This window comes from Camelus ferus, chromosome X, assembly GCF_009834535.1.
Source record: "Camelus ferus isolate YT-003-E chromosome X, BCGSAC_Cfer_1.0, whole genome shotgun sequence".
Classification (NCBI taxonomy): Eukaryota; Metazoa; Chordata; class Mammalia; order Artiodactyla; family Camelidae; genus Camelus; species Camelus ferus.
Genome location: NC_045732.1, coordinates 36,550,141 through 36,565,411, shown reverse-complemented (window position 1 = coordinate 36,565,411; position 15,271 = coordinate 36,550,141). Strand labels below are relative to the sequence as shown.

The following is a 15,271-nucleotide window of genomic DNA, read 5'->3' as shown; positions in this document are numbered from 1 at the left end:
ATTATTTATGCATATGATTTATAATTAATGTTATTAAGCAATGAATTCATGGTTTCAGCATGATGTAACAAATGATAGCATCTGGGGGCAGCTATAATTGTAATTATTTTCATTTATGACGAAAAAGAACCAGCAGCTCAAGGAAACTGAGAGCGCTCATGGACCCAAGAAAAGTCAGGGCCTTGACTCTGCTGGCCTAGTCCATGAACGTGACCTTTGGGGAAGTTCTTCAAAGGCTCCATATGTAGGGAGAGGCTTATTTCCTGAAGATTATCTCATAACATGTCACTAGGAGCAGGGCTTTTCATGCACAAAAGTAGTAGGAATCAGATGATTCAGAGAATACGGAAAGTCCCATTCGACAGAGTCAGTATTAGATTTCTCCCTTAAGCTAAACAGTGGCACAGTAGCCTAGGGAGGGGAGGGATGCTGCTGGAAGCCTCTGCCACAGTTTGGTTGATCTCACTCCGAAAAGCCTAAAGACCCTTGTTCCTGGGATTGCAATGGAGGGAGTGAGGCTGATGGTGCTGTTTGGGTTGGTCACAATATTTATTCAAAATGTTAAAAGGACTAGGAACAAGACTCTCTGATTAGAAATGTGAGCCGGTCAATACTGCATGAGATGGAACTTATACTTACCCCAAGAAGTTTTCGAGTGTAAAAGAACTCCTCTCGAAGAGCATAATACCGGTAGAAATGGACAAAGAGGAAGACATTCATCCCCAGCCATACCAGCTGCACAAACAGAAATGATTGCGTGAAATTTTCATGTTTCAACAGGTAGATTTCACACAAGTTTTGAGTCAGACCAAGGTCAGAACTTCCCCAAATACAGCCTTTGACAAAAGTGGTTACAAAGCTGGGTGTGACCAGCTCTTTTCCACAACGGTGTCGTTGCACTTCTCTGTAATTAACCTTTCCACCCAGTGTCGTCCCCTATGATTGTTTTAATACTTGGCCAGGATGCCAAGTTATTATCAGTTTATCTCTTCTCCTTTCTTTCTCCTCCTCTTTTCTTAACCTTTCATAGATAACTGAGAGCAGGTGACTCACCTTAAAAAGAGAAGGGAAAGGAATATGTTACTCTGCTGCCCCCTACACCAGTAGGACTTTGTGTTCTGTTCTCACCCGTGTAATCGCCTCTGTCCATCACACAGCATCCTACCCCAGCTAGGGGGAGTCTGTCTCGTCAGCTAAAATGTCAAGCCTTTAATTCTATTTGAGAAATTTTGCTTAACTTTCGAGAGAGGGAATATCGAGCATGAATGATGGGTGAGGGGTGTGGATTTTTTTTTTTAGAGACCCTTCTAGATTGTGACTGCTCATTTCATCCCAAGCACTGACTGTATCAAATGGTGACACTGCCCAGTCATCTACCTTCAGCTCCACAGTAGCCATCCTTTCTTAACTGTGCTTTAAAGCTATTTAATGTCCTTCGACACTTAAAAACAATCTCTTTATAAAGAAGGTACTAAAACAACTTCTCCATTTCCTAATATTGTCATTTTTCCTATTGCTTTCCAAGCTGTGTCTTCCCTTTCAAGTATATGAGTGTATAATTTAGATGGACGTCCTTTCCTGGGGAAAATTGTGGTAGGAGCTAAAAGTATAATTTGAACTTGTTTTCCAAGGGGTAATCCATTTTTAAAGTGGGGATAAGAAATCAAGTTAACAGCTGAGTCCTTAGAACAATTCTCTATTGCATTAGAATATTGCTTTGGCTTATTTTTATAATGACAAAATATTCGTTCTTTTTATTTTATTTGGGCTACTAATTTCTATCTCTACAACTCAAAGATTCATATTTACTTCATGATACACTCAAAATTTTCATTCGTAAGTGTTCTTTTAAACATCGGTGTAATACTTTCATTAGCTATTTAGTAAAGCTATTTAAAAATCACATTTCTATCTTTGCAGTTGTCCAATATTGCTTTGCTGAGACCACTATCTTAAAATAATAGATCTTTGGTATGTTAAAAACTAAAGAAATCAACATGTGTATTTGAAAATTAGCCATATCTTTACTTACAAAAATTGTTTCTCAAGATAGATTATATTGATCTGTATGTAATCATATACAATATATATAATATATACTATATATATGTGTCTAGATAGCTTTCTTCAATTCCCTTCCCTTGAATTTTTAAAAATCTCACAAATAACTAAAGTTTACCTCAGAGGAAAGAAGATACTTTTTTTAAAAAAAGAAAATAGAAAACTTCAATTATTTTTGGTATAAGTTCTGAAATAAAGGCTAATTTCCCGTACATGCCAGTCTTGTGTTGTTATTTGGAAAACAGTATAAAATTTCAATTACCCACTTTTTAGGTGGTATAAATACATAAGAGATAGAGAATTTGCCTCTGAGTAAACATTAATAATAAGCAACTCAGACTCAGGGATCATTAGCATGAAATGTCTTCCACTCCTTCTGAAATGCTGGCTAGTTTAGTACTCCTAAAAACTCAAGAAATAAACTCGAAGAAGTGAGCCCCGAGATGTATTCTTTCCATTAATAAGTTTGGAAGAATGGACTCAGTCTGCTTATAGATAGATGCCTGTTCACACAGTAAATCAGTTTCAGCACAATTTCTCAAAGACAATAAACGATCAAAAAAGTCTTGCTCTATTTTAGTTTCCAAGAGAACCCAGAAAGGTCAGAGGATTTGTAATTTCTTTCTTACTGGTACTTACAATGACAAAGATGGAGAGGCCCTCATTCACAGCCCAGTTCCCCATGGTGGCAGAGGTTCAATGCCTTGAGTCTGCCTTTCTTCTCTGCTATGTTTCTTCTTCGCATGAGGAAATGAAAACAGCAGCCTTGGGGCAATCGGTTTCCTTTTCTATTATCAGAAATTAGCTAATCATTGGTCAACTGAAAAGCTCATTTTCATAACAAATTTAAATCTTTAAACCACAAAAAAAAAAAAGACAGAAAAAAAGCCTAGGAAATGAAACTAATTCTACAACTGAGACACAAATAACAGTGCAAATCATGGGATGTGTTTTACACAGTGAATTAACTTTTTGACTGATCGGTTATCAAGTGGCAAGTTTTAAAAAGTCATCCAACTAGCCATGATTTCATGCTAGGTACAAAACATTAAATAGATGTGATATCTTTTGACAGTCTGGAACAGCATTTACAGTCTTATTGAGAAAAAAATAACAATAGTGATGGTTGACATTCATAGAATGCTTACATTATGCCAATTTTCTAAGCTATGTGTGTGTGTACATGTGTATGTACATATATACACATATATATGTATATTTGAGTTGATACATATATACGTGTGTATACAAAGACACATATACATACATATAAATTCAGTATATAAATAAATTCATTTTATTCTAACAATTGAATCTTTAAATTAGTTTCTATTATTATGATTACATTTACAGATGAGGAAACAGACCCAGAGCAGTTAAGTTACTTGGCCAAGGTCATGCAATTAGGAAGCCAGTTGTGATTTGAAACCCAAGCAATTTGGCTATACTTCTAACCATGGTACCAGAATAAAAGCTTGACCATGCCAACCCCATCCAAAATCACTCCCAAAACAACTACAGGAAAAGGAAACATAACAAATATACCAAAATGTTTTAATGACTGTAGTACTGCCAGGTGGACATGGCATTTTTCTAGGTGAGGTATGTAAATAGGGTCAGAACAAAGGTATGTCAGATGTGGTAGATGCCAAAAGCCAGATTTAGCATTTTTTCCCCTGAATATCACTATAATCTTCAGGACATGAAAGAGACAGAAGGGTAGGATGGTAACCCCACTGTGAGATCAAAGTTTACCAACTGCATAAGGGTGACTGTACAACAGCTATAGTGAATAGAGAGGTAAAAGAAGGAATTGGAGAGGAAAAAGGGAACAAAAGAAGGAAAAAAATGAAGGAGAGACCTGAACTCTTTTGGTTGCTGTTTATAAACTACTTGAGGCAAGCTGCAGAATTAAGACAAAGGGTAAAGGAATATTATTTCTCACTTTTTAATATTAAAGGAAAGTTACTCAACTGTGACCTTCTACATTGCTCTTGAATCATGTGTAACCCACATAAAGGACAGTTGGCTTCATGGTTCAGTTACACACAGAGAGGAATTCAAAGAAACACAGTTAGACAATCATGTTACATTCCAGTTATTTGCCTCTTTGCTCTGGGATCTATTCCTCACCCTCTCCTTGCTCTGTTCTGTTTCAGAGAGAATTGTATTTGCCGGGCTTCTTGGCCCTCTGGCTTCTGGTATGTTCAGCCAAACTGGGGAATGAGGGGCAAGAGAGAAGAAGCCAGAGTGTTTCTTCCCCCAGCTCTCTGCTTCAAGTGGCATCTGGGAAGTGGCTGCATTTCCAATGGAGGCTCCAGCTTCCACCAGTCAGTCTTTCACTCTGTGGCATGAGCTCCTGCTGGCCATCACCACTGTAGTTTGAGCTCCTGCTAGATGGTCCTTGCTTCTGGGCTTGAGTTACACCATCTCCTCCCATGTTCCCTCCAGCCCTGAGGGTGGTCACCACTTCCTGTGGTTATTCGTCTTTACGTTGCCTCTGCACCCATGTTGGGATTCTCCACTTTCCATCCATGTAACAAATTCCTGGTGTGACATTCCCTCTGTTGAAGTATGATGGTTTCTGTTTTTCTGACTGGTCTTCGCCTGATACAGAAAGTAATTCACACCTGTGCTTACTTTCTCACATAATTATGGAAGTGAGACATATATGCCTGATGAGGAAAAAACATCTTGAAATCTGCTCTCCCTCATTTTGCCACTCTCAAACCCTTCCACGGGGATAACTGATCCTCCACCAAGTTCTCTGAAACTTATCAAGGTCTTCACCTCTCTACCTCTCCCCTCTTTTCTCTCCCTCAGCCACTGGTTGATCTTCCCTTATCCTAGCTTAATCTTTAAGTCTCTCTCATGTTTTCACATCTACCTTCTGATGCCTGTGGTCTGCTGTGGAATCAGTGGGAAGGGGACCATGAACACTCACACACTAGGAAATAACATTCCTTGTATGTTCCTTTCTCCTTCCTCCACAATTTGAGAAGAAAATTCAAAAAAAGTATTTTTGGAGGTGACCAGATCAAGATAGAAGAATAGAAGGACATGGAGCTCACCTGCTGTCACAAATATATCAGAAACACATCTACATATAGAACGATTTTCACAGAATACCTGCTGAACCCTGGCAGAAGATCTCATAAAACCTAACTTGCAAGAAAGATGGTTCATAACCGAGTAAGATGAAGGAAAAAAGGACAGGAAAAGTTCCCTCACCTTGGAAAGCCCCTTAAACAGCGGAGAGATCAGCTAGGACAGAAAGGGAGCTTCAGAGGCTCGGAAGAGAGTGCAGCAGTCCATCTAGGGTGGGCAGAACAGAGAGAGACCAGAATGTAGAGGGTCGGCACCACCTCGCTGCACTCCCCAGCCTGAGACATGCATCTGCTGGTGCACATGGGGGCTCAGTGCTGAGACTTGGGCTTCAGAGGACAGACCCAGGGAGAAGACTGGGGCTGGCTGCATTGAGACAGCCTAAAGGGGCTAGAGCGTGCTCCAGGGCACAACCGGGGGTGTGCACAGGAAGAAGCCCAGGTCCACCACTGACGTTAACATGTGTGCTCAAAGGGAGGGGCTGCGCTGCCATAGCAGACTCATTCTAAGTGTGACCACAGTGGGCGTGGCTCCAGCTCTGTGAGCTCTGGGAGCTTGCAAGCTCTGGTGGGTTGCCCACATGTGGGAAATAGGGCTGAAATCCAAACCCATCCCCAGGGGCCAAGTGCCTTCAGAAGCAGAGCTGAAATCTGAGTGTCCTAGCAGCTGTGCAATCCATGGATTTATGCTACAGGCACTTTGTAAACTCAGTGCCTACAAGACATCTGAACAGATCGCTGCTTCCATGGTTGGGGTGTAAAATGACCACACTACCCAAAGCAATCTACATATTTAATGTGAACCCTATCAAATTATCCATGACACTTTTCACAGAACTAGAACAAATAATTCTAAAATTTACATGGAACAATAAAAGACTCAGAATTGCCAAAGCAATCCTGAGGGAAAAAAAACAAAGTTGGAGACAAAACCCTCCCAGACTTCAGACAATACTACAGAGCTACAGTAATCGAACAGTGTGGTATTTGCAAAAAACAGACATATGCATCAATGGAACAGAATAGAGAACCCAGAAATAAACCCACACACCTACAATCAATTAATCTTTGACAAAGGAGGCAAGAAGATACAATGGAGAAAGTCTCTTTGGCAAGCGGTATTGGGAAACCTGGACAGCCGCATTTAAATCAATGAAGTTAGAACACTCCTTCACTCCATACACAAAAATAAACTCAAAATATAAGACATGACTCCACAAAACTCCTAGAAGAGAATATAGGCAAAATATTCTCTATCATAAATTGTATCAATGTTTCCTTAGGTCAGTCTCCCAAGGCAATAGAAATAAAAATAAAAATAAACAAATGAGACCTAATCAAACTTATAAGCTTTTGCAGAGCAAAGGAAACCATAAAAAAAATGAAAAGACAACCCATGGACTGGGAGAAAATATTTGCAAATGATGCAACTGACAATGGCTTAATTTCCAGAATATACAAACAGTTTATACAGTAACAAAAAAACCAAACAACCCAATCAAAGAATGGGCAGAAGACCTAAATACATATTTCTCCAAAGAAGACATAGAGATGGCCAATAAGCACATGAAAAGACTGTCAACATTGCTAATTATCAGAGAAATGCAAATCAAAACTACAATGATGTACCACCTCACAGCAGTCAGAATGGCCACCATTAAAAATCTACAAATAACAAATGCTGGAGAGGGTGTGGAGAAAAGGGGACCCTCCTACAGTGTTGGGGGGAATGTAAATTGGTGCATCCACTATGGAAAACAGTATAGAGGTTCCTTAAAAAACTAAAAATAGAGTTGCCATATGATCTAGCAATCCCATTGCTGGGCATATATCTGGAGAAAATTCTAATTCAAAAAGATACATTCATCCTAATGTTCATAGCAGCGCTATTTACAATAGGCAAGACATGGAAGCAACCTAAATATCTATCAACAGATGACTGGCTAAAGAAGATGTAGTATACATACACAATGGAATACTACTCAGCCATAAAAAAGAATGAAATAATGCCATTTGCAGCAACATGGATGGACACAGAGACTATCATACCGAATGAAGTAAGTCAGAATGAGAAAGACAAATACCATGTGATAGCACTTACATATGGAATCTAAAATATGACAGAAATGAACTTATTTACAAAAGAGAAACAGACTCACAGACAGAGAAAACAAATTTATGGTTACCAGTGGGGAAATGGGATGGGGAGGGATAAATTAGGAATCTAGGATTAGTAAATACAAACTACTATATATAAGATAGATAAACAACAAGGTCCTACTGTATAGCACAAGGAAATATACACAATATCCTGTAATAAACCATAGTGGAAAAGACTATGAAAAAGAATATATATATAAAACTGAATCACTTTGCCATACACTGAAAACTAACACAATATCGTAAATCAACTACACTTCAATTAAAAAAAGATTTTTTTGTGGGTAATCAACCGTTCCCTCCTATTGCTTTTTTTTCTTTATAAAAGTAATCACAAGGCTGTAAGTAGAGATGCCTTGAGAGCCTTTAAGAACCTCAATCAGTTTCACAGCTGGAGGAAGAGAGATAGATCAGTTGCAATGAAGAGTAAAATTTTTCTTTTATGGAAAATAACTTCCCTTTTGAGAACACTGTTCAAGTAAATTTCAATGTGCTCTGCTCTTTGAAAAGACAGGCAGGGAGTTTGATAAAGGAGCAACAACAGGTTTTGGTTGACTTGTATTGACTGGACACAGAGAATAAAGAAAACTGAACCTCTATGCATTAGCTAACAGTTTATCTCCTCCCAGACACCAGGCTTCCATTGCCTCCTAAGCTGTTAGTGTCAAGTTAGACTGTGGAGAATGTGAGAAAGTACTCACCCCTTCCAGTAGGCAGTAATGATCAAGACCATCATGCTTGTAATTGAAATCCTAGACACCCCTTGCTGAGGGGGAAAATAAAAAGAATTGCTAACTAATTCCTTGACTTTGCATCCTGAGTATAATTCCTTCTTGATTTGTCAAATTAAAAAATTAGACTCTTAATTTATTCCAAGTATATATGAAACGCTGACAAAAGGGAGGTATGTTATCGCATGAAAATTCTTAGTGAATTTCGTTCCTGGTGACGAGGAAAAATGGATTTCTGTTCCTTTTATCTCTACTATGTGTGCTATTCTTTTCAGAACTGTCATGCATCCACTTATATGTGTCCATTAGTTATGTGGCCCCACTGTCCTTGCTTAAGGATGACCAGTGAGAGGACTTCATTTCCCTGGACATAGTGATTGTCCCTGGGGTGTGCATTTGATCCAAACAAGGCCAATTTGAGTTATCTACATGAGGAGGGAGTTGTTAGGGACTATGGAGGAGAGGAATGAAGCTTTTCTCTCTCTGTGAATGATGTAAGGCTGCTGCTATCATAGACCATCTCCACTACCTAGTGCTAAGAAGCTGCATAAGAATTACGCCAACACAAAATCTGATCAGTAGCTGGGGAAGGATTGAGAGGTTTGGAGATAAATGATGACGATGTTTGCATTCTTGGGTCTGATCTACCTGAAACACTGGGACATTTCAGTTATTCTTAGAGACTGGGTTTCCTGGAAGTACACTGTGAGACAGAGATCAGTGTTCAGGAGTTCTATTTGAGTTTCCTTGGAAGCACACACCCACGGTAAGGAAGGAAAGATAAGAAAACGGGAGTGGGCAGAAGAAGTTGAATTATCATGTGGTCACAAGAAGGCCTCAGCAATCCTGTGGGATGATCGGAAGCTGGGATGACTGAGTGATCTTGGGCAAGATGGCTTTCTTCACTGAGACCATCTCTGTAAGTGCTGTTAGTAGGCGACTAAGTCATTCACTCTTGAAGTTGCCACATTCTAGCAACCAACCCAGTTACACAAGCCATAAATTCCCACCACTACCACTTCCTGCTTTAAAAAAAAAAAAAACAAAAACAGTTCGAGTGGGCTTTCTATCACTTATACCTAGAAGGGGTCCTATTAAAGCACAGTGTAATGAAACCCACTTTTATTCCATAACCACGGTCTTTAAGGTTAGTGAAAAGTAGAATAAGGCAGCTGGAATGGGGTCCAGAAGTTCTATTTCCTGCCTGAAGGAGAAAATAACAAAGTAAAGGATGAAACATTAAGGGAGGAAGGGGCAATTTACTGATTAGGTGATGAAAGGCATTAAGAACAGGGTTTTATCTGGTATTTCATTTAATAGAAAGGAAAATGTCTGGTGATGAGAGTTCAAAATTTAACTCTTTAGGCTCTATGTGATTTGTACATGTTTATTCATCAGAATAAGGAAGAAAAGGAAGAAAGCTTACCTATTTTCTCTCACTAATCATTGATTTGAATTGAAAACTTTCCAGTATGCTTCCGCTCCCTATGTAAATTAACTCTTTTCTTTCTTTTCTTGAAAAAAATCTATTTTTACAGTCTTATTTTGGTCTTAACAACAGCTAATATCTGTAAAGCATTTTATACATGCCAGGTGCCTTTATGTGCTTTATCTCATTTACTTTTCATAACCACCCTCTAAGTTGTGCAAAATTATCATATCCATTTGTAGTAGAATGAATGTTGCTCCCCGCCCCCCACCAAGGATGTGAAGATACTTATTCCTAGAACCTGTGAATGTTACTTTACATGGTTAAGAGGACTTTGCAAACATGATTAAGTTAAATGTTTTTGAGATGGGGAGATTATCACTAATTATTCCAGGTGGGCCAACGTAAGGGTCCTTATAAGAGGGAAGTAGGAGGCTCAGAGGCACCAGAAGAGGATGTGAGGGATGAAGCAGAGTTCAGAGAGGAGAGAAGATGCTCCACTGCTGACCGTGAAGGTGGAAGAAGAGGCCTTGAGCGAAGCCATGCAAGGAATGCAGCTCTGAAATCTGCAAAAGGCAAGGAAGTGGATTCTCTTCTGGAGCCTCCGGAAGGAATGCTGATCTATTGACACCTTGATTTTAGCTCCGTGAAAGTGGTTCCAGACCTCTGACCTCCAGAACTCTTAAGAAAGCAAGTCTGTGCTGTTTGAAGTCAGTCGTTTGTGGCTAGTTTGTTACAGTAGCAATAGAAAACTCATACATTACTTTACAGAGGAGAGACAAGAGCCCCAAGGAGATAAAGTAGCTTGCCCAGAGTCACATGGCTGCTTGATGCCAGAGCTGAGATTTGAATCTGGGCAGTCTGATGTATTGCTGCTTATTCAGGCCACCAGAATCATTTTGTAAAGCTTCATGTAAATAATAAAATCAATGTCTGAGCATCAGCCACTGTCTCAAGAGTCCTGGACTGAACTCTGCTATCCTGCGTCGGTTTGCAACACATATTATAACTCTTCCCCACAGGACTGATCAGAATAGCGCTTGATTTCTCATCTCCTTCTGACAGCCTGGATGTCACTGACAGTTTCCTGCAGTAACCACATGCGTGCACAACCAGCTCAGCACAAGAAACCTGAAGAAGTTTGTTGAGCCACAAGTGTGAGGTCCCTACAACCAATTGCTGCATATTTCACCTTGACCTGAAGGAGGAAAGCTCTGTCTGTGTCTCCACTGTCCCTCTTCCTTGACCCGGGATGTATCTGAGCTCCCACAGCCCCACCTTGGGCACTTAGTAAGGGCTCATCCTGGTGAAGATGTTAACCAGTAACTTAAGTGCTAGCCAGACGAGAGAGAGGCGAGTGTTGGCTCTTCTAGGAATAGGATTCTCTCCAAGAGAAAAGGTATATTCATTTCATATGACCCTGAGGTCTAGGTCCCTTGATACTTTCAGCAAATAATGCCTTGCCTAACAAAACTAACCGGGTGTGACTGCTTGCTAGGGAGAAATTGAAGATACTTCACATAAACACGTGTGGTCACACACAAAAATCTGTTAACATACATAACCACAGTAAAATTATCAAAATTATGAGATAGAACACAGATACAACATTATTGTCTAATCTACAGTTCATATTTAGAGTTGACCAACTATCTTAATAATGCTTTGTGTGATTTTTGTTTTTGTTTTTGTGCTTTAGGATCCAGCCTGAGATGGTGCATGGAATCCAGCTGTCACATATCTCTGGTCTCCTATATTCTGGACCCGTTCCCTAGGCCTTATTCTCTTTCCTGATTGTGGTATGTTTGAAGAACACATACTGGTTATTTTATAGGAGGTCCCCCATTTGAGGTGTGTACTGTATTTGTTCATGACTAGACTCGTGTTATGCTTTTTGGGCAGGAATATGCTAGAAGTGATGTGTGTCCTTCTCAGGGCATCACATCAGCAGGCACATGATGTTGGTTTGTCACATTACTGGTGATGACCTTGCTCTTAGGAAATACACACAGAACTGTTTAAGAGTCAGTGTAGGCAACTTATTCCCAAATGGTTCAGAAAATAATATGGAGAGAGAATGATCACGTAAGTCTGAGAAAATGGTAATACTTGGTAAATCTGGGTCAAGAGCACACTGGGTTTCTTTGTCCTATTCTGATAACTCTTATGCATGCTTGAAATCATTTTAAAACAAAGTGGTTTAAAAATCTGACATATTAGAAGCTATGTTCAGTGTGTACAGGTTGCTCTGGCAGTTGGGGGCAGAACTCGTTTTGGGGAGATGCTGTTCTTTTGAAGGCACTTTGATGGGCTTTTTGGTGATTCAAGGGCACTGCCTGGTCTAGGGGTTAGAGGTCGAGTCAGAGAAAAGCTAAACTGCTCCGCACAATAAAATGAAAGGTATGTCCTTGGGTGGAGGAACTTAGTGTTACCTGATGTGAGGCTTGCACTGGAGACTATGAAAGAGAATGAAGTGGTGGATAGAAGTGGTTTTTACAGAGATGAGGAACAGACCCCAGAATAGGACAAAAGTTCTGGCCCAAGAGAGGACATGGCCATTAAGGGACTTTCCTGTTCATGGTGATGATCTGGGAGAACAGCGACACACAATAATGATTGTTGGTTTTCCCTTTCATATATTGTAATTCCTTTCCGTTGTTTATATGTCTCAACTAAAGCTGATTAACCAGCACAACACAGCAGCAGACTTGAATTAATGGTCATCTTGGTGGATAAGGCAAAAGCTGGCCATAGGGTGAAATAGACTAGAAGAGGCCGAGGCAGCAGAGAGAAAAAATAATGAGATGATCAGAGGTGACCCAGAGGAACAGCAGGAGACAATCAGGGGGATACCAACACTCTGAAAATCCCTGGAAATATCTGAGAAAGGACATTGGACTTCTAGGCATTCTCTGGCATTTGAATTGTAGTGATTTGGGTATTAAAGGGAAGAAGACTGCAGAGCTCTGAAACACTTGATCATCTATAGGAAAGCAGAATTCATTTGTCACTTATGGGTCACAGACAATAAATGGTTAAAAAATATGTTTCACTGGTTTATTCAAGTCCAAAGCAGAGGGTTGGTGTGGCTACCTTTTACTGCAACGATCATTAGGAGAATAATGACCTCATTAGGCAAAGTCATCCATTGCAGATGAAGTGGCGCAAGAAGGAGAATTGTTCCATGTGTGTACTTTCAAGCTTTGCAAGTTTAGGGGCCGTGTGTAAAAACAATAAGGCAGATAATGAATATTTATTTTATTTTAAGGCAGTGAGATTATTAATTTGTGGTCATTTGTGAGATTTACTGAGCTGCTTTCTTGAGCCTGAGATCTCGGTAATTTAAAAAGTCTAAGAAATTCAACCAACTAGAGTTCAAATGAATCATGGGGTTGTCTTTTCTCACTGAGGTGAGAAGACATCTGCACACACTGAACTCGAAACCACAGGCTAAAAATGTGAATATTGCTGTCAATTCAAGGAAGTGAAGATATTCAGATTCAAACCAGATTATTATATAATTCAGAGACCACATTAATTTCCCCTGCTAAACTTCCCTGAACTTAATGGATTAATGATTTTGAACAAAGGCGAACATTTTGGTGAAAATGAAACCACAATTTAAAAACAGATGTGATGGGTATGAATGACATTTAAAATGTTTTCAGTTACCCTGGAAATTCAAATATCTATATCTAGACACATATAATTGGATAAATATCAGTCCTGTCAGCGTGACTCAGTTTTAAAAGTACTGATTTGGCTTAAAAATAAAACATGTCCATCAAAATTGATACCGTACATGGAAATATGTGACTATAGATGCTAAAACTCTCATAAAATATCTGGCAATATGGAGCAATGAGGAACAATGCTTGGGTCTTAGGAGACTACATAAAATTGCTGTCCATTAATGAAACAACTGAAACCAAAGAGGCACCATGAGCAATGCAAGCCCAGAATCAGAATGAGGTACTCTCTAGTTCTATCCTCTCCATCACGTTTCCCCAGGAGAGTTTAGCCTGTTAAATACCAGCAGAGAAGGCACTGTTTTTCATTATGCCAAAGAGTTTCTCAACTCCCTTCTCCTTTGCTGCCTCCCAATATAGAGAATGAAAAAATAAACACTAGGTCTCCCAAACTTCCTTGCAAGTGGCCTTTTAAAAAAATCTTCCGGGAGGATGGAAGATAAAGCATTAGGGGGAAGGCTTTTTATTTTATTGAAATAATAATAATAATAAAGTCATGCAAATGGTGGTGTTATGGACTGCACTGTATCCCTCTAAAATCAATTTGTTGAAGCCATAACCCCCAATGTGACTGTATTTGGACACAGAGCCTTTAGGAGGTAATTAAAGTTAGATGAGGTCATAACAGTGGAGCCCTGATCTGATCAGACTGGTGTCCTTACAAGAAAAGGAAGAGACACCAGAGAGCTCTTTCTTTCTCCGTGTGTGCACGGAGAAGAGGCCATGTGAGAGCACAGTGAGAAAGCAGGAAGAGAGGCTTCACCAGAAACCAACACTGATGGCACCTTAATGTTAGACTTCTAGCCTCCAGAACTGTGAAAAAATAAATTTCAGTTATTGAAGCCACTCATTCTGTGGTATTTTGTTGTAGGAGCCTGAGCAGATTAATACAGGCAGGGTAAGAAAACCCAGGGGGCTGTCCACCCCTAGAATCATTGAAAAACCTGGGGAAAACTGTCCAGAGAAATCTTCTCAGAGCTCTGGACGGTAATGAAAGGTTAACAGCAACCAAGTGAATGCTTAACTAAGGGAAAGGCCATGAAAACATAGGAGAGTCGTGTGGCATTTTAACTCACCCTAGTCCCACCTCCCTCTGCAATGTGGCAGTGATTTTGAAGACAGCAGCCTGCATTCCCATTGTACCTGGTTATAGAGGGACCAGAGCAGACCTTAATCCCTGGGAACAGTTTTTGTCTGTTTTGACCTGTCTGGGGGTTTCCTGAAGGACCGGCACAAGGTACTCACTTTGTTTCCCCTAAATCAGAGCCCTCTCAGGGTGGAGAAGGGGCCTTCCTCAAAAACATTGAAAGGAAAGCCACTACTGAGACAGGAGGGAAGGGGACAGGGTGCAGCCATTAAAGGAGTGACACAGCAATTAACACCAAGATGGCAGAAGATTCAACTCCCAGTAGACCTTGAGGCCCAAGATGGCGGGAAGTTTGACTCCCAGTGGACACTGAGCTTCGTTATAATATATTAGCTCATTGTAATGTATTAGTGTGGTAAATGACACTCCCACAGGCGCCAGGACAGTTCCCAGACTAACCAGAAAGGGTCAAAAAGTGGGTGGTGGCCCAGTTCCTGAGAATGCCAGCCCCTTCCCCCAAATTGAAATAATCCTCCCACTTGTTAGCATGTGAAGCTGCCAAGCCCATAAAAACTACCCCCCCACCCCCACCCCTCGTGGCCGATCTCACTTTCCTAGATGACCTCATGCTCTGAGGCCGCTGCTTCTCACCTCGTTGCTCTCTCTTGCCTTCTGAGACGGCCGGCACTCTGTCTATGGGGTGTGTAAACCTACTTTCGCTTTAACCACCTCCATGCCTTGTGGCCTCTCTGGCCTTCTTAGATGGCCTGCACTCTGTTTACGGAGGGTACATCTCTCTGAATAAATCTATTTTACTCAACTGTGGCTCGCTCTTGAATTCTTTCCTGCACAAAACCAAGGACCCTCACTTGATGGAGCCATCCTCTCGTGCCCCATTTTCCTGTATCACTACCACCTGGGGCAAAAAATAACACTGGGGCAAACAATAG

General features: G+C 40.4%; 1 protein-coding gene across 1 annotated transcript in view; it reads right to left on the bottom strand.

The window, feature by feature from the left end:
* The window catches only part of LOC102517434 (cytochrome b-245 heavy chain), a 105,306-nt gene that overhangs the window by 29,899 nt on the left and 60,136 nt on the right, over nt 1-15,271 (bottom strand). The window contains exons 2-3 of the mRNA XM_006193015.3: nt 2,701-2,849; nt 640-735 (exon numbers count right to left, since the gene is read on the bottom strand). Coding sequence (XP_006193077.1) covers nt 640-735; nt 2,701-2,745 — 141 coding nt within the window. The 5' untranslated portion in view covers nt 2,746-2,849. The remainder of the gene's footprint in view (nt 1-639; nt 736-2,700; nt 2,850-15,271) is intronic.